This window comes from Pristis pectinata, chromosome 21 (genome assembly GCF_009764475.1).
Source record: "Pristis pectinata isolate sPriPec2 chromosome 21, sPriPec2.1.pri, whole genome shotgun sequence".
Classification (NCBI taxonomy): domain Eukaryota; kingdom Metazoa; phylum Chordata; class Chondrichthyes; order Rhinopristiformes; family Pristidae; genus Pristis; species Pristis pectinata.
The window spans coordinates 1,210,537-1,230,572 of record NC_067425.1 but is presented as its reverse complement, the minus strand read 5'-3'; the positions used below and the strand labels follow the sequence as shown (position 1 = coordinate 1,230,572).

General features: G+C 47.4%; 1 protein-coding gene across 4 annotated transcripts; it reads left to right on the top strand.

Moving 5' to 3' along the window:
* Window positions 1-4: 4 nt before the first annotated feature.
* tmem199 (transmembrane protein 199) lies at window positions 5-19,708 on the top strand. Of its 4 annotated transcripts, none has more exons than XM_052035408.1 (7): window positions 5-154; window positions 1,657-1,904; window positions 3,166-3,239; window positions 10,363-10,452; window positions 10,590-10,629; window positions 12,297-12,409; window positions 12,929-19,708. In XM_052035408.1, the coding sequence occupies exons 2-7, from the start codon at window positions 1,721-1,723 to the stop codon at window positions 13,022-13,024; spliced, it is 597 nt and encodes a 198-aa protein (XP_051891368.1). In that variant the 5' UTR covers window positions 5-154; window positions 1,657-1,720; the 3' UTR covers window positions 13,025-19,708. The 4 variants fall into 4 exon arrangements, with proteins under 4 accessions (XP_051891368.1, XP_051891365.1, XP_051891367.1 ...); XM_052035405.1 differs by having other exon boundaries at window positions 10,587-10,629; XM_052035407.1 differs by lacking the exon at window positions 5-154 and adding an exon at window positions 544-753 and having other exon boundaries at window positions 10,587-10,629.
* Window positions 19,709-20,036: the final 328 nt, after the last annotated feature.

The following is a 20,036-nucleotide window of genomic DNA, read 5'->3' as shown; positions in this document are numbered from 1 at the left end:
TACCTCGTCGGGGCTGCTTCCTTCCCCGGGATTTAACATCGGGAACGGAACATGAGCAGCGGCTGAACTGGGGGTCGCTCTGATTTTACACATTACGTACGGGCGCTGTACCCGGAGCTCTGCTCGGGTCTCCGGTCAAAACGCCCGGTAACAGGTAAACGTTCTGTCCCATCAGACCTCCGCAGCGGCCGGGAGGGGCACCCGGAGAGCGCGGGAGATGCCCAGCGGGTCGGCCGGGAAGAGTAGGGGGAGTGAGGGGAGGTTGAGGGAGGGGAAGCGGGAGTGGAGGGGGTGAGGGGGTGTTGAGGAAGTGGAGGAGGGGTTGGGGAGTGGAGGTGAAGTGAGGGTGGAGGGGAAGTGCGAATGGGGGAATGAGGGTGGAGGGGGAGTGAGGGGGAGGGTGGAGGGGGAGTGAGGGGGAGGGTGGAGCGGGGGGAAGGGAGGTGGAGTGAGGGTGGGGGGGAGTGAGGTGGAGTGAGAGGGGGGAAGGGGGAGTAGTGAGGGAGAAAGGGGAGGGATATAGATAAGGTCGTTGGTCTTTTTCCCAGGGCATTAGAGTCTAAAGCTGGACAGCATTGGTTTACGCAAGGAGTTAAATGGAATCTGAGGGACAAATTTTTCATACAGAGGGCAGTAGGTAAATGGAACAATTTGCCAAAGGAGTACAATTACATTAAAAACATTTGGACAGGTACATTGATAGGACCGGTTTGAGGGATCTGGACCAAACACAGGTCAATGGAACTAGCTCAGGTAGGCACTTAGGGTGGCATTGCGTTGGGCCAAAGGGCATGTTGCCGTGCTCTATGTCTCTACAACGAAGAGCACTGTGGTGAACCTTCACCATAACGACTACAGCACTTCAAGAAGGTAGCTCATCACCTTCCTAAGGGCAATTAGAGATGCACGTTAAATGCTGGTCTTGCTAGTGAGTCCATGTACCAAAAATGAGTAAAAAAAACCTTAGGCCAGATTGATAAGTGAGAGCAGAACTCTTTCCCTGAACAAGGGAACCAGGTCAGTTTCAGGGTTAGTTACTGGTATTGACTTTTCATTTCAGATTTGTTTAATACTCTGAATTTAAACTTCCCAGTTGTCATGGTGGAGCTTGAGTCCAGCAACATAGTTCTTGTGTTATGTACTCTAAACACATTTTCACTTTGGACCTTCAATTGCCATCTGTATTTCTCTAGCTATTCTCTGATTGCAACTTTATGATCCGATTAACTAAACTATATATTTGGAATGATTTCTTTGACTCAAGGACTCTTTGCATTTATAATTTCTAAGGTGTTTATAGGATGGAATTACATTTAATGTTTTCTATTTCAATATTTCTATCCCGTGACTCTTGAGCAGACCTCTTGTACAGTAAAGATGAACTCTTGATCTGTCAAGCTACCTTGTAGTGGCCCTTGCATTTTATTTGTCTACCTGCACTGTACTTTCTCTGTAACTGTAATACTATACTCTGCATTCTGTTATTGTTTTTCCTTTTCTACTTGTGTACTCGATGTACTTGTGTTTGGAATGATCTGTCTGGATGGCAACAAAACAAAGTACTGTACCTTGGTACATGTGACAATAATAAAGCAATTGCCAGTTACTTGTCCTACCTTTTGCTTTGCTTGGTGTTAATGTGTTTGTTGTGATCAGCTCCCCCAGACTGCCACTTTAGTGCCTGCTCACTCCACTTTGAACTGCTCACATCGCGACACCCATGGCACGTGCTCTGCGAGTGAGGGACAGCTTCCTACAGCAGCTCGACCTTGCACTGAAAGAGGATCATTCCATGCCTATGGATCTGCACTCTGAACTCGAATCCTGCTTCACAGGAACAAAACCCACCCCCACGGTTCCTTTCACCCTCCTGAGAAAACTTCACAGATTCTTACAAAAGAAAGGTGAGTAATCTGGCCTCAATTGTTCTCTGGTTAACTAGCTGCGACCAGAATGATGGTGTTAGCTAGTTCCTGTTAACTGTTGGTCAGATGTGGAATGGGTTGCACAGATGTTCTGTGACAGGGAAAATGAAAGGCTGGTTTTTAATTCCATGATTCCTTGTGATTTAGTGTTATTTTGATTTTTGAGTTTCAACACCATAGACAGCACTCACTGGTCACTGACCTAAATGTTTATAAAACCTTGCCGTGTGCCTGTGCCTCTGCCTCTACAACTGCAACTGAACTTCAAAAGTTGTGGTGTAAAGTTCAGGAACTGACAATGTGAAAGGTGTTATATAAGTATGAATTTACATATTTCACAGTCCACAGTGGCTCACTGTCCACAGCCTCAAACTCAATCTATGTAGTGTGCTCAAACTCCCTGTAATATCTTCACCGAATACCGAACCAAACTACTACCTCTGACAGTGCTGTGCTTCCTCAGCACTGCCTCTTCCACAGAAAATCAGCAACATTTGTGCTCCCTCCTCCCCCACCCCTGATAGTGCGATGCTCCCTCAGCAATGAGGTTCCTGCTCACTCAGTATTGCACCTCTGATGATGCAGTACAGTGCTACCTTCATACAGCCCCTCTATCAATACAGTGCAGCCCTTTTACTGCTCCCTTACAGTCACCACTGCCTCTCTGACAGTGCAGGGTGGCAATCCTTTGGTCCCGTCTCCACCTCCAGCAGGGTGGTACTCCCTCAGTACTGCCTACCTGCCAAGACAATGGGTTCTTTTTCCTGCCAAAATGGACAATTTCCCATTTTCCCACATTACACTCTTTGCCAGATCTTTGCCCCCTCATTTAACCTAGCTCTATCTCCTTCCTACCTCTCCTTGTGTTTTCAGCAACACCAGCAGTCATACCTTCGGCATTTTCATCCAAGTCACTGACATGGATTGTGAAAAGTTGAGGCCCTGCACCAGTCTGTGTGGCACACCATTCATCACACTTGTCCAGCAGAAGTAGCCCATTTATGCCTGCTCACTACTGGCTGATCTCTCTGTCTTGTGTGAGTTGTTACTCGTGCAGCTCCTCCTATGGCTCTCCCTTCTGAAGTGCTGGCTCAGTGAATCTGGTATTGGATTGAGTGGCTGGACAACTTTTCATTGATGGTATTGTGTGTCCATGGATTGGAGTCCTCCCTGGTGCTTTCAGTAGTCCTCCCTTGAACCAAGTTGCTGAGCTGCGATGGTTTGTGTGCTTTGTTTACAGGGTTTCCTGTGTATCTGCACGAACTTCTGGAGGGAGCAGAAATATTTACACCAGAAGTGAAATTGCCTGAGAGGGTGAGTACAGAATATGGGATGAGGTTACTGAGGTGGGTGGTGGTGGAATGCTTCCCTTATACTGGCTTCTGCACTGGGCACTGGTCTGCACCACCCTCCCACTCACTGGTGCCACACTGTCCTCAGAGAAAGCAGCAGCAGGTCATTAGGTCCCTACTGCTTGCTCCACCGGTCAACACAGCTGATCACGGAACTTCAGCCCCACTTTCCTGCACCATCCCCATGTCCCTTGAATCCATTAATGTCCAAAACCTATTGATCTCTGCCTTCGATGTAGTCAGTGACTGAGCCTCATCGGCCTCTTGGGCAGAGAAATTCAAAGATTCACTATGTTCTGGGTGGAAAAAATTCCTTTTTAACTCTGTCGCGAATGTCCATCCCATACTTAGAGGCTGTGCTGGCTGGTTGCACACACCCTGTCCAGGACAAAGACATCCCTGCATCTACCCTGTCAAACCAGAAGGCCCATTGAGTCCATACCAGCTCCAGCAGTCTTGGAACTGATTCTCTCTCCTATTCCCATCAACTCTCCTGTGATTGCACTGTACTGCTGCCACAAAACAAAGTTCACATCATGTAAGACGGTGATAATAAACCTGATTCTGACTCCATTGTCACTGGTAAGGCTGAGGATTGAGAATGTCATAATTCACAAAAAGGTAACCAAGGAGGCTGATGAAGGCAGGGTGGTAGATCGTGCATATGGACTTCAGTAAGGACCCACATGATGGGCTTGTCTAGACACTTAAGGCATATGGGATCCAAGGCAAGTTGGCTATTGGATCCAAAGATGGCTTGTTGATAGGAGGGAGAGGGTAATGGTGGAAGATTAATTTTCAGATTGGACGTCTGTGACAGGGATCGGTGCTGGGACCTTTGCTGTCTGTGGTATACATCAGCGACTTGGATGTGAATGTTGGAGGTATGATTAGTAAGTTTGCAAATGAAACAGAAGTTTGTGGTGTTGTGAATAGCAAGAAAGGTTGTCTAAGGCTGCAGCAGAATTAGGTCAGTTGGAAGGGTGAACAGCATTGAAAGATGGAATTTAATCCTGACAAGTGTGAGGTAATGGGTTTTGGGAAGTCAGATTAGGGTGGGACATTTTTAAAAAGTTTTAAAAATTTTTTTTAATTTTAAATTTTTATTTACAACATGGTAACAGGCCCTTCTGGCCCAACAAATCCGCGCTGCCCATTTTTAAAAACCCATATTAACCTACCTGTACGTCTTTGGAATGTGGGAGGAAACCAGAGCACCTGGAGGAAACCCACACAGACATGGGAGAACGTACAAACTCCTTACAGACAGCGATGGGAATCGAAGCCCGATCGCTGGCGTTGTAATAGCGTTGCGCTAACCGTTATGCTACCGTGCCGCCCCCGCTACATATACACAGTAAATGGTGGGGCACTAAGGTACATTAGTGAACAGAGGGATCTTGGGGTTCAAGTCCATAGTTCCCGGAAAGTGGCAACATAGCTGGATAGGGTGGTGAAGAAGGCAAATGGTATGCCTGCCTTCAAAGGTCAGGGCATAGGATATAAAAGTTGGGGCATAATATTGCAACTTTCCAAAGCACTGATTAGGCTGCACTTAGAGTACTGTGTGCAGTTCTGGTTGCCATGCTACAGGAAGGATGTGGCTTTGCCAGAGAGAGTGCAAAGGAGATTCACCCACATGAAAGATGTACTATACTGATGTTGGTGGTGTAGTGGACAGTGTAGAAGGTTGCTGTAGATTACAACAGCATATTGATAGGATGCAGAGCTGGGCTGAGAAGTGACAGATGGAGTTCAACCTGGCTAAGTGTGAAGTGATACACTTCAGGAGATCGAATTTGAAGGCAGAATACAAGGTTAGTGGCAGGACTCTTAGCAGTGTGGAGGAACAGAGGGATCTTGTGGTCCATATCCATAGATCCCTCAGGTTGCCATGCAGGTCGATAGGGTTGTTAAGGAGGCATATGGAGTGTTGGCCTTCATTAGTCAAGGTATTAAGTTCAAGAGCCGTGAGGTAACGTTGCAGCTCTATAGAACTTTGGTTAGACCACACTTAAGAGTATTGTGTTCAGTTCTGGTCACTTCATTATAGGAAGGATGTGGAAGCTTTAGAGAGGGTGCAGAGGAGATTTACCAGGATGTTGCCTGGATTGGAGAGCATGTCTTATGAGGATAGGTTGAGCGAGCTTGGCCTTTTCTCTTTGGAGGGAAGGAGGATGAGAGGTGACTTGATAGAGGTGTACAAGATGATAAGAGGCATAGATCGAGTGGACAGTCAGAGACTTTTTCCCAAGGCGACAATGGCTAACATGAGGGGACATAATTTTAAGGTGATTGGAGGAAGGTATAAGTGGGATGTCAGGGGTAAGTTTATTACATGGAGAGTGGTGGGTGCATGGAATGTACTGCCAGCAGAGGTTGTGGGGGCAGACACATTAGGGATATTTAAGAGACTCTTAGATAGACACATGAATGTTAGAAAAATGGGGGGCTATGTAGGAGGGAAGGGTTAGATAGATCTTAGAGCAGGATAAAATATCAGCACAACACTGGGCTGAAGGGCCTGTACTATGCTGTAGTGTTCTATGTTGGCTGGATTGGAGGACTTTAGTTATGGGGAGAGTTTGGATAGGCTGGGCTTGTTTTCCCTGGAGCGAAGGAAGATGAGGGGTGACCTAATAGAGTTATATAAAATTATAAGAGGCATAGATGGGCAGATAGTTCAAATCTTTTTCCCATGGTAAGGGCATCAAAAACAAGAGGGCATAGGTTTAAGGTGAGAGGAAGGAGTTTTAAAGGGGATCTGAAGGGAAAGTGTTTACACAGAAAGTGGGTGTCATCTGGAACTTGATGTCAGGTGGTGGTGAAATGAGACATAATAAGTGACATTTATACAAGCACTAAATTGGCAAGGGATAGAAGGATGTGGACCAATTATGGGCAAATGGGATTAGTGTAGTTAGGGGAAAAGGTTAGCATGGAGGTGGTGGGCCGAAGGGCACAGATATGGGCACCTGGACTCTGACTCCATGAGGGCCAAGAAAGGGAAAATGGAAAACATGAAACCATACTATAAAAGTTCCTGTGGATATGTTTAAAAGAACAGACCATAAAATCAATAGAAGCTGGAGTGGGCCATTTGCCCCCTCATGCCTGCCCAGGGGGCGGTGCAGGAATCTGGGAGTGAGGAGTCCCTTCCGCCAGGTGTACAGAATCAGGTTTATTATCACTGATGTGTCGTGAAATGTGTTGTTTTGTGGCAGCAGTACAGTTCAAGACAGAAAAATTACTGTAAGTTACAAAAATAAATCAATCGTGCAGAAAAGGAATAATGAGGTAGTGTTCATGGACCGTTCAGAAATCTGATGGCAGAGGGGAAGAAGCTGTTCCTAAAATGTTGAGTGTGGGTCTTCAGGATCCTGTACCTCCAAGGTGTTCTACTTGTACGTAAAGAACAGGAAGGTGACTAGAGTGAGGGTAGGGCCACTCGGGTAAAGGGGGAAATGTGTTCCTGGAGGCGGAGGAGGTAGGGAAGGTCCTTAATGAATACTTTGATTCAGTGCTTACCAGGGAGAGGGACTTTGATGAATGTGAGGTCAGCGTAGAACAGGCTAATGTGCTGGAGCATGTCGAGGTTAAGAAAGAAGTAGTGTTGGAGCTTCTGAAAAACATTAGGATGGATGAGTTCCCAGGGCCAGATGGGATATACCCCAGGGTCCTATGGGAAGCAAGGGAAGAGATTGCTTGGGCATTGACGATGATATTTGCGTCCTCCTTGGCCACAGGAGTGATACCAGAGGATTAGAGGATGGCAAATGTTGTTCCCTTGTTCGAGAAAGATAATAGGGATAATCCTGGGAATTATAGACCAGTGAGTCTTATATCAGTGGTGGGCAAGCTATTGGAGAGGATTCTTAGGGACAGGATTTACGAGCATTTTGGAGAAGCATTGTCTTATTAGGGGCAGTCAATGTGCTGTGTGAGGAGTAGGCCATGCCTCACGAGCCTAATTAAGTTTTTTCAAGGAGGTAACAAAAGAAATTGATGAAGGTAAAGTGGTGGATGTGGTGTATATGGACTTCATTAAAGCATTTGACAAGGTTCCCCATGGTAGGCTCATCCATAAAGTCATGAGGAATGGATCCTTGGAGACTTGGCTGCATGGATTTAGAATTGGCTTCCCCACAGAAGGCAGATGGTGGTAGTAGATGGAGCATATTCTGCCCGGAGGTCGGTGACTAGTGGTGTTCCTCAGGGATCTGTTCTGGGACCCCTGCTCTTTGTGATTTTTATAAATGACTTGGATGAGGATGTGGAGGGATGGGTTAGTAAGTTTGCAGATGACACGAAGATTGGTGGTGTTGTGGATAGTGTAGAAGGTTGTCGTATGTTACAACAGGATATAGACAGGATGCAGAGTTGGGCGGAGAAGTGGCAGATGGAGTTCAACCCGGAAAAGTGTGAAGTGATACACTTTGGAAGGTCCAACTTGAAGGTGGAGTACAGGGTTAATGGCAGGATTCTGAGCAGTGTGGAGGAAAAGAGGGACCTTGGGGTCCAAGTCCATAGATCCCTCAAAGTTGTTGTGCAAGTTGATGGGGCGGTTATGAAGGCATATGGTGTGTTGGCCTTCATTAGTGAGGGGATTGAGTTCAAGAGCCACAAGGTAATGTTGCAGCTCTATAAAACTCTGGTTAGAGTATTGTGTTCAGTTCTGGTCACCTCACTATAGTAAGGATGTGGAAGCTTTTGAGAGGGTGCAGAGGAGATTTACCAGGATGCTGCCTAGATTAGAGAACATGTCCTATGAGAAAAGGTTGAGCTAGCTAGGGTTTTTCTCTTTGGAGCAACGGAGGATGAGAGGTAACTTGATAGAAGTGATTAAGATATGAGGGGCATAGACAGAGTGGATGGTCAGCACCTTTTTCCCAGGGCAGCAATGGCCCATATCAGAGGACATCCATTTAAGGTGAGTGGGGGAAAGTTTAAGGGAGATATCAGAGTGGTGGGTGCCTGGAACGCACTGCTGGGGGTGGTGGTAGAGGCTGATACAATAACAACATTTAAAAGACTCTTAGATAGGCACATGGATTAAGAAAAATGGAGAGTTATGGGCTATGTAGGAGGGAAGGGTTAGATTGATCGTGGGGTTGGTGTTTATATAGGTCAGTACAACATCATGGGCTGAAGGGCCTGTACTGTGCTGTACTGTTCTATGTTCCTCCCTGATATAGTTACATGAAGAGGCCATGTCCCACAAGATGAGGGTCCTTAGTGATGGATGCTGCCTTCTTGAGGTACCACCTCTTGAAGATGTCCTCGATGGCGGGGAGGGTTGTGCCCATGATGGGACTGGCTGGGTCTACAACCCTCTGCAGCCTCTTCCGATCCTATACATTGGAGCCTCGATACCAAGCTGTGATGCAACCAGTCTGAATGCTCTCCACCGTGCATCTGTAGAAACTTGCAAGAGTGTTTGGTGACATAACAAATCTCCTCAAACTCCTAATGAAGTAGAGCCGCTGGCGTGCCGCCTTCATGATTACATCAATGTGTTGGGCCCAAGATGGATCCTCTGAGATGTTGACATCCAGGAACTTGCAGTTGCTCATCCTTTCCACCGCTGACCCCTCAATGAGGACTGGTGTGTGTTCTCCTGACTTCCCATTGCTGAAGACCACAATCAATTCCTTGGTCTTGCTGATGTTGAGTGCGAGGTTGTTGTTGTGACTCCACTCAATCAGCTGATCTATCTCGCTCCTGTATGCCACCTCATTGCTATCTGAGATTCTGCCAACAACGGCGGTGTCATCGGTGAATTTATAGATGGCATTTGAGCTGTGCGGAGCCACACAGTCATGAGTGTGGAGAGAGTAGAGCAGTGGGCTTAGCAGTGTTGATTGTTAGCGAGGAGAAGATGTTATTACCAATCCGCACTGACTGTGGTCTACTGATAAGGAAGTCGAGGATCCATTTACAGAGGGAGGTACAGAGGCCCAGGTTTTGAAGCTTGTTGATTAGTACTGAGGGGATGATGGTGTTGAATACCAAGCTGTAATTGATAAACAGCTGCCTGATGTATGTTTTGCTGTTGTCTGGATGCTCCAAAGCAGAGTGGAAAGCCAATGAGATTGCATCCGCTGTAGACCTGTTGTGGCGGTAGGCAAATTGCAGCGGGTCCAGGTCCTTGCTCAGGCAGGAGTTAATGCCAGCCATGACCAACCTCTCAAAGCACGCCATCACAGCAGATGGACATGCTACCAGGTGATAGTCGATGAGGCAGCTTACCCTGCTCTTCTTGGGCACCAGTATGATTGATGCCCTTTTGAAGCAGGTGGGAACCTCAGACCACAGCAGTGAGAGGTTGAAGATGTCCTTGAACACTCCAGCCAATTGGTTGGCACAGAGTTTGTACCCTGCCTGGGTGTTGCCCTGGACCCTGAGCATCACACATTGCTGAGCTGGTTTCTCTCCGGAATCTGTCAAACATTGTACAGTACAGGATGTTTCCCGCAATGGGCAGAAGCCTGGGCCAGCAGAGTGAGCTGGTTGACAGCTCAGACTCCTGACTATTCTCTCTCTCTCTTCTGAGTGGAGATCCAAATGGAAGTTCCCATTTTCAATTTTTGATGTCACTAAACCTTTGGCTTGGGTGCATGTGAAGGGCAGCAGGTGAATCCTCATCCATTGTCTTTTCTTGTCATGGTTTCCCAGCGACTGATCGGTGGATAACCACTCCCATAGCAGAGAGTGAATGAGGGTGCTCTTTAGGAAGTGAGCTGCCTTTTACACAAGGCCGGTCCTGCATTGCATCCTCGCGACATAATAAATCTGATCATCCTGGACATTACTGTACAAAATGTACAAACGTCTACCGAGGTTGCCACAGTGGGTCACCAGCCTCAGATCCTGCTGTGTGTGTTGAGGAACAGAAGAAACCAGGCTGTGTTCCCATCTCCAGCAGCCCAGTGGTCTGTTGACTCTTTGTTGGTGAACAGCAGCTTCCCAAAAGGAGTTGGCACTCTCTGGAGAGGACAGGAACAAGGGCTGAGGGATCTTGTTAGAGTTGTCGGTTGTGAAATATTAAAGATCCTCTTCTTATGTCATGTCCCTGTCTTTTTCAGAACCCGGAGCTGGTGGCCAGATTGGAAAAGATCAAAGCAAAGTTGGCAAATGAGGAGTACAGACGGATCACCAAAAATGTCAACTGCCAGGTGTTGTAATCTTTACCAGGGCTTCTGGGCCACTTGTCCCACTCTGGTCCAACCTAGTGTCCAGTGGAAGGACAGCACTGTGGGGGAATAAAACCACGGCTTTGTGATAACCTCCCTTTGTTTTCTGTTCCCAGCAGATAAACCGATATGGCACACTGGGAGATATGGGGAGGCAAGGTGAGTGGCTGAAGGCTTTCCTCGGGATCCAAATGGGAAGATCCAAATGGAGCTTAACTTGGGCAGGACCCAATGTAGGACGAAACAACAAGAGAAAAGATGGAAGATGTCAGCAAGTCAGCCAGCGGTGGAAAGAGAAACCAGTTAACGTTTAGGGTGAGGGGCCTGAGGTTCTAAAGAAGTATCCCTGACCTGAAACGTTAACTGGTTTCTCTTTCCACAGCTGCTCCCTGACTGTCTGAGTTCTTCCAGCATTTTTATTTTGATTCAGATTTCCAACATCTGTGGTTTTCTTTGTTTTCTGATCTGGAATGAGTTGGTCACCCTGGCAATGTACCTGCACATCTGGACTAGTTTCATTCAATGTGACTTTGGCAGCTGAGAGTTTGTTGGTCAACTAGAGCTCATTAAAAGGTTACACTGAGATCGTCATGGGCACTAGCGGGGCTGGGATGATGTAAGGGGAGCTTTACTATTGATCCAGTCATCGTACACCCTGTCCAGGAGTACTGGATGGACCATCCTGTCATCACAGGCTAAACGTGTTGGGTCTATATCCTTTGGTGTTTAGAAGATGAGGGGTGATCTTATTGAAACACATAAGAGGGCTTGATGGGTAGAACAGGCCCTTCGGCCCACGATGTTGTGCCGAACTAATTACACTAGTGATTAAACGCCTAACTGAACTAGTCCCTCTGCCTACACAATGTCCATATTCCTCAATTCTCTGGGATGTTTTTACTAGTGGGAGAGTCATGAACAAGAGGACAAACTTTCAATATAAGGGGCTGGTCATTTAAACTGAGGTATATAGGAAGTTCCCCTTGCAGAGGGTGGTGAATGTCTGGAACTCTCTGGGCCTGAAAGTTGTGGAGGTTGGATTGTTAGAAATGTTTTAAAAATCAGGGGGGTGGAGGGCGATGGAGATCTGGCCTAGGGCAGATCAGCCGTGATCACAGTGAATGGTAGGGCAGGTTTGAGGGGCCGAGTGGCCTCTTCCTGTTCCTGTTTACTTGTGTACAGGTGACCCCCATGTCACGGCCGTTCAGGTTACAAAAATTCACCTTTACAGAATTCACAGATCACCTAGAAATCCGGGACACAGAATTCACTCTCACGGGTTTTATGTGGGGAAAGAAGTAAAGAAATAAACATAATTTTGTTTTCAACTTGCGTTTCTTGACGTGCAGATGGTGTGGCTTCACATTCAGGAAAATCGCGAGACGGACCGTTTTCTAGGAATGCAACTCCTCCGCCCTAACGCGGGGGTCGTTTGTACTGAGCTCTGCAGCTCACCCATGCTCTTCCTGATCACCAAGTGCTTGGTAGGGTGCTGGGTCTGGGAGTAGGAAGGTTCCGTCTCCCTGATGTGGATCACATGAGGCACAAACTTCAAACAAAATAATCTCTGCTGCTGATAGCAAAGGGCTTGGGATAACCTTGGTGTATGTCGATTGTTGGAGAGCTTGTCTGCCATATCCACATGTCCATGACCTGCTCATGGTCTTGGGATTAGCAACACTGTAAAAATGCTGCTCCCAATCCTCCAGTGCCTTGAGTAGTTTCTTCTGGTTCTGAGGCTTTTATTGCCAGCACTGTTGATCTCCTGTGTCAGAGTAGGCCTTCGAACCTTGCTGACGTCTCCCTCTGCTCTGTTTGTGTTGCAGTGCGATCAGCCAAGGCGCTGGTGGTAACAATTTTTAACTTCATGGTGACGGTGGGGGCCGCATTTGCCTGTGCCTACCTGGGCAGTCAGTACTTCTTCACGGAGCCAGCTGCGGTGAGTGTGGGGAACCTGATGGCATCTCACGGGATGGGAGGGGTTTGATGTGGGATTGGGTTGGAATGGAGACTTTGAAGATGAGGGGTTAGTGGGAAGGGTTTAATGGGAGGGTTGGGGCTAAGGAAGAGTCAGATGGCAGGGGTTTGGGGTTTGATGGGGAAGTTTGGCAGCTGGGGTGGCATTATTGGGGCAATTGGCCAATGTTGGAGTGTGAATGGAATGTGGGACCTGTACTCATGTGAGGGCTGTGGTCAGACTGATTGATAGACAACTGGTGTGATCCGGAGCTCGGTGCCTCCTCCGCTCTTGGCTCCCCTCTGTCTCCCTGGGCTAGAGAAGGAACAGTTACCCTGGTCTGCTTCTGAACACCATCCAGGCCATCCCTGCAGGAATCTGCATGCTCCAAATCTTTGGTGGTAATGACTGTACCAGGAGAATGAAATGTGTGTGTGTTAGGACAGGATTGTTCCTGACTTTGCCTCTCTCTCTCTCTCTCTCTCTCTCCTTCTGCTGCAGTGTGTTCTCTGTGCACTTATTGTGGCCTCGGTTGTGGGGTTGGCAGAGCTGTATGTGCTTGTGCGGACAATGGAGGGAGAACTGGGAGAGATGTAGCAGGCGGATCGACGTGTGTGAGCCCCGGCTGTGGTCTCACTGGAACAGCCTCGTGTTTGACCGGCACAGTTTGGCTGGAATCTGGTTGGTGTGGCTCTGGTCCTGCGAAGCTTTGTACCTATAAATCTTGACTTTGTGAATACCATTGTGCTGGCATGCTACTGTTTATGTTATTTTTACATGTTCTTGTGCTGTGGCGAAGGGGTCATTTGTTGTTCTATATGTTACTTTATGGGCATTTAAGGGGTAATTAAGTTGGTGTGTATCGGGCCAGACCAGATAAGAAAACACATTTTCTCCCACAAAGAAAAAATGAGCAAGTTGTGCCTTCCAACAACCTGCCGGTTTTGTTCTCATTTTTCTTTAGTTGAATTTAGTTTCACAATTTGCAAAGCTCTCAATCCATTAATTACAGACTGAATACCAGTGTCCCTTTGTGTGAACAGCTCCATACCTGAGTCCAGCGAAGGTTGATGCAGAGTAACTGGTCTGGGAAACTACAGGCTGAAGTACAGCAACAACAGCTTGCATTTATGTAGCACCTTCAATGTTGCTAAACATCCCAAGGTGTTTCACAGGAACAAATGTAAACTGACACAGATGACCAAAAACTTAGTCAAAGAAGCAGGTCTTCAGGAGCATCTTAAAGGAGGAAAAGTGAGAGAAACTGAGAGGCTTACAGAGGGAATTCCAGAGATCAGGGCCTTGACAACAGAATACCTCCAAAGACACGATGCTTAACATCAGGGATAGTGAAGGCGGAATTAACAGATATCCAGGGCCCGAAGGGGCTCCAGAGGAAAGGAGGGCAGGGCCTTGGAGGGATATGAGCATTTAAATTGGGAGGCCAGTGGTAGGAAGAGTCCACCGTGTGTTTGATGCGGAGTCAATGTGGCAGGGACAGAGGCAGAAGGAATCGGTTGCATGAAATGGGCCCTTCAACAAGAGATTTGTCCCATTTCCTGATTAGACTGGTCTCGAGTTGAGACCTGGCTCTGGTTTCAGGTGGAGTAGGCACCTCATTAGACCTCCCTGTTAACATGATTGATTTTGAATTGAATATTTCATGCTGAAAACATTATTAAATGTAAGCCCAGGGAAGCCCATGTGAGGATCCTGGTGTGGGCACAATGAAATGTTGAGTCTGCCTATCCTGTATCACTAGGACAATGTTGGTAGCTTGTGGAATCTTGCACCTTAGCATTGACCTGCGAGGTTGCTGCATTCTAACGTGAACATTGGAAACAGTCAGTGGAATTGGCTCCAATACATGCCGTCTGTGCCGAGGGTGTATGAAAGGACAGTGTAGAGGGGGATTGCTCTGTGTCTAACCCTTTCTTTGGTTTTGTCTCCAGGCCCCCATTTCATGTCTTCCCTTTGTTAATGTCCCTTTTTTTTGTTTTAATACAAAGTATTTTGTTGATGTTTTAAATAACTAATGTAAAATGTTGCTTTCAGTATCCGGGGTGCACCCCTCCTTTGCAGTGCCCCGAAAGGCCAGGGAGCCAGCAGATACTGTCCGCTCCCTCCCCAGGGACATCCTGGAACAAATGTAACCTGGGAATGGGTCAGGCAGTGGTTATCTTGAAACATGGAGCCCCAAGGAAGTTTAAAGGAGAGAAGGGTTAGATACGGAGTAAATCTCGCCCTACACCCTCCCAGGGCAGGGACAGTACTGCAGGTTATTTCTGTCAGGCACTGCCTTCGGGATGACACACAGCTCTGGGCTCTGAGGGGAGTTGCCTTTTCAGAGTCTGGGCCATGGCTACGTCCAGTTCCAGGGACCCCTTTAGCAGAGGGGTGGGGGGGCCAGTCATGGGGATGGACTTGGCAGTGGATGAGGGAGTCTCTAGCAGTCCTGTGGAACGATGATGTACAAAGGGATTGGTCAGCTCCCTGGTGAATGTGGATGGTCTCCTCCCCCCAGGGCCTGCTCCCAACTCCCAGCATGGGGCACCTCCCTGACCAGCTCCTCATTCTCCTAGGGCCACTCCCAGCATGGGGCAATAGTATCTGCCCCCACTCCTTTCCCTGGCTGTGTACTCCAGACCCACCACTCACTGAGGAAATAAACTCTTCCTCAGGTCACTTTTGGTTCTGTTACCAATCTCCTTCGTTCTACATCCCAGGTACTTGACCCCTCTGCCAATGGGAACAGTTTCTCTCGGTCATCTCAGTCTGTACCCTTTGTGATTATAAATCCCTCCATCAGATCCCCTCACAGCCTCTGTTCCTGGGAGATCAGCCCCAGCTTCTCCAGTCCTTCCACAGGTCTAAAGTCCCTCGTCCTCAGAATGATCCCAGTTTAACATGTGGCTAATGAGATGGTGCAGGGAGGAGGGCTTCAGATTTATGGATCATTGGGCTCTCTTCCAGGGCAAGTGGGATCTGTACAAATGGGACATTTTGCACCTGAACTGCAGAGGGACCAATATCCTTGCGGGAAGGTTTGCTAGTGCTGCTTGGGGGGGTTAAACTAGAGTTGTGGGGGGGTGGGAACCAGAGTGTCAGGGCAGCAAGTGGAGGGGCGGTGGGGAAAGTAGATGTTAAACCTACAAGCAAAGACAGAAATTGACTGTTTGATGAGCATGGTGGGACTAATGTTCTGAGATGCGTCTATTTCAATGCGAGAGTATTGTAGGTAAGGCAGATGAACTTAGAGCATGGATCGGCACGTGGAATTATGATGTGCCGCCATTAGTGAAACTTGGTTGCAGGAAGGGCAGGACTGGCAGCTCAATGTTCCAGGGTTCCGATGTTTCTGACATGATGGGGGGGCGGTGGTATTAAAGGGGGAGGGTGGCATTACTCATCAGGGAAAATGTCATGGCAGTGCTCAGAGAGGACATACTGGAGGGCTCGTCTAATGAGGCAATATGGGTGGAACTGAGGAATAAAAAAGCGATGACCACGTTAATGGAACTATATTACAGACTTGCCGATAGTTAGCAGCAGGATGTAGAGGAACAAATTTGTAGAGAGACAGCAGACAGTTGCAAGGAAAATAAGGTTGTGATAGTCGGTGATTTTAACTTTCCACATATTGACTGGGACTCCCATACTGTAAAGGGATTGGATGGGACAGAGTTTGTTAAGTGTGGTCAGGAAAGTTTCCTCAATCAATATGTAGAGGTCCCAACTATAGAGACAGTGATACTGGATCTCCTCATAGGGAATGAGACAGGAAGTGTGTGCAGGGGAACACTTTGGACCTAGTGATCATAATTCCATTAGTTTCAAGATAATCGTGGAGAAGGACAGGACTGGTCCTCGGGTTGAGGTTCTAAATTGGAGGAAGGCCAATTTTGATGGCATCAGAAGGGATCTGGCAGGGGTGGATGGGGATAGGCTGTTTTCCAGCAAAGAGATGCTTGGTAAGTGGGAGGCTTTCAAAAGTGAAATATTGAGAGTACAGAATCTGTATGTTCCTGTTAGAATAAAAGGCTGAGGTTCAGGGAACCTTGGTTATCGAAGGATATTGAGGCCCTGGTCAAGAAAAAGAAGTTGGCACATATCATGAAAAGGCCGTTAGGATCAAATGAGGTACTTGAGGAGTATAAGAAATGCAAGAGAACACTTGAGAGAAATCAGGAGGGCCAAAAGAGAACATGAGGTTACTCTGGCAGACAGGGTGAAGGAGAATCCCAAGGATTTCCATCGTTATATTTAAGAGCAAAAGGGTAGCAACAGACAAAATTGGTCCTCTTGAAGATGAGCGTGGTCATCCGTGTGGAGCCGAAAGAGATGGGGGAGATCTCAAGTGAATTTTTTGCATCTGTGTTTACTCTGGAGACAGACACAGAGACTATATAGAACCAAGACAAAAGAGTCCTGAGGTCATGGACCATATGTGGATTACGGAAGAGGAGGTGCTGGCTGTCTTGAGGTGAATGGAGGTGAATGAAGGTGGATAAATCCTCAGGGCCAGACAAGGTGTCCCCTCGGACCTTGTGGGAGGCTGGTGCAGAAATTTCAGGGGCCCTGGCAGAGATATTTAAAATGTCCTTAGCCAGGGGTGAGGTGCCGGAGGACTGGAGGATAGCTAATGTTGTTCCGTTGTTCAAGAAAGGCTCTAAGAATAAGCCAGGTGATTATAGGCTGGTGATCCTGACGTCAGTCGTGGGTAAATTATTGGAAGATCTTCTGAGGGACAGGATATGTACATATTTGGATAGACGGGGCCTGATTAGGGATGGTCAACAGCTTTCTGCGTGGTACGTCACGTCTAACTGATCTTATTGAGTTTTTCAAAGAGCTTACCAAGAAGGTCGATGAGGGAAAGGTGGTGGACATTGTCTACGTGGACATTGTCTACATGGACTTCAGCACGGTCTTTGACAAAGTCCCATGTGGGAGGCTGGTACAGTAGGTTAGGTCACTTGGCATTCAGGATGAAGTAGCCAATTGGATTTAACATTGGCTTATAGGGAGAAGCCAGCGAGTGGTAGTATATGGTTGTCTCCCTGATTGGAGGCCTGTGACTAGTGGTGTCAGTGCTGGATCCATTGTTGTTTATCATCTACAACCAACGATTTAGATGATAATGTGGTAAATTTGTGGTGTGATCTGGACCAGCTGGGAAAATGGGCTGAAAAATGACAGATGGAATTTAATGCAGACAAGTGTGAGGTGTTGTACTTTGGGAGGACAAACCAGGATAAGACTTACATAGTGAATGGTAGGGCACTGAGGTGTACGGTAGAACACAGGGATCTGGGAATACAGGTCCATAGTTCCTTGAAAGTGGTGTTACAGGTAGATAGGGTGGTAAAGAGAGCTTTTGGCACATTGGCCTTCAGAAATCAGGGCATTGAGTACAGGAGTTAGGGTGTTGAATTGAAGTTGTACAAGATGTTGGTGAGGCTGAATTTGGAGTATTTTCTGCAGTTCTGGTCACCTACCTACAGGAAAGATATCAATAAGCTTGAAAGAGTGTAGAGAAAGTTTACAAGGATGTTGCCAGGACTTGAGGACCTGAGTTACAGGGAAAGGTTGAATAGGTTAGGACTTTATTCCCTGGAGCGCAGGAGAATGAGGGGAGATCTCACAGAGGTATACAAAATTATGAGGGGTATAGATAGGGTGAATGCATGCAGGCTTTTCCCCCCTCAGGTTGGGTGAGACTAGAACTGGAGGACACAGATTTAGGGTAAAAAGTGAAATATTTAAGGGGAATCTGAGGGGAAACCTGCCAGCGGAAGTGGTAGATGCGGATTCAATTGTAACATATAAGAGAGGTTTGGATAGGTACATGGATGGGTGGGGTTTGGAGGGATATGGTCAGGGTGCAGGTAATTGGGACTAGGCAGATCAGGTTGGTATGGACTAGATGGGCTGAAGGGCCTGTTTCTGTGCTGTAGTACTCTATGACTACATCTGCCACTCCCTCTCCAGAGCATGCACATCTTCCCTAAAGTGTGGCCCAGAACTGGACATGAAGCTGCAGCTGTGGCTGACCCGTGTGCTATAATGTCCTCACTCCCGCACTCTGCGCCTCCGGTTATAAAGCCAGGATCCACTTCCCGCCCTGCCACTGTCGGTACTCAGTTGCCCCCAGGTCTCTCCCTTTTACCTCTTCCAGAGTCTTGCCCTCTGGTTTATATTGCCTGTTCTCATTCTCCCCAACAAATTCTCACCTCAGCAGTAAATTCCACTGCCACCTCCCTGCCCCTTCCACCAGCCTGTCTGTATCTGCTTGAAGTCTCCGACTATCCTTGCTGTTCGTTCACCATGCCTACAAGTTTTTCTGATTAGTGTTTCTGTAACTTTCCCCACACCAAGGTTAGACAGACAGGTCTGTGGTCACTGGGTTTATCCATGAACCTTGCTTTTGGATGAGGCTATAACTTGTGCAGTTTGCATTCTCTGCAATTCCCTCCCTCACGTCCTGCAGTAACCATGGATCTATTCCATCTAGACTCCAGAGTCTCAGCAATACTTCTTTTGCCGAAGCTCGTCAGAACCTTGTCCCCGGGAGAACTGTGGCAATGTGCTCACGACACCCCAGCCCTCCTCTGTGAGTAGATTCACAGCCCCAGTTAATGTCTGTCTGCTGTTTACAAAGGTTCAACAGTAACATGCTTACCTTGTGTAAATTCCATCAGAATCTCTGCTCTACAAAGCAGACTGTGCACTGGGAGCAGAAGCACGTGCAGGTACAATTGTGTCTTGTCTGAGTCTCTGGCTGGGTGTGAGATGTAACTCCACACTGGATTCTGCCACTGGTTATGTTGAATATTAAACCAACCCATCACCTCACTTGTGCTCAAAGTATAATTTTTAAATATGAGGTTGCAGTTCTGCATGGAACTTGGCGTTGCCCATGTTTAGCTCCCACTCAATTTGATATTGAAATCGGGATTAAGAGATTGCTGGAACTCCTGCCCTTTGCCAGGGCTCCCTCTGGCAGGGCAGGTGGAGAGCAGGTTAGCAACTGGAGTGATGATGAGGCTTTGAAGCAGAGCAATAGTCGATGATATTCAGATATAAAAAATCCCACTGTAATTAAAAGATCATCTGAGAGGCTCATGTATAGAACAATCTGATTGTTGTAAATCAAAGGGTTTTAGATATAAAATAATGAAAAAAGTTATCATTTCATTGTCCTTTGAATGAGGCTGTACAATTGTGCTTCAGTCTGGATTAGTAAAAGGATCAGAAAGTCTTGCAGCAAAAGGTTCAGGAGCCAGAGCTTAGACAATCTTTATTTCATTTAATCTGCACGGGTTTAGTGGCTACAGAGTGGGGTGGGGGAGGTGACAGAAGGGGAAACTTTGTCCCGAAGGAGCTGTACACTGCACAGCACACTGGTGACGGAGACAATCTTCTCACTTCTACTGTATCCTTTCCCTCTCCCTGATTGTCTGATCACCCCAACACTGAGCATGTCGTCCAGCCATCGGTACCCTCACCTGAGCTCCACTCGCCTACCTCCCAGCAGGTGGGGGGTACTGGCCTTGCTGCTCACTCTCTAGCACTGAGCTTCCTGCACACATTGTGCTTTAGTGCAGTG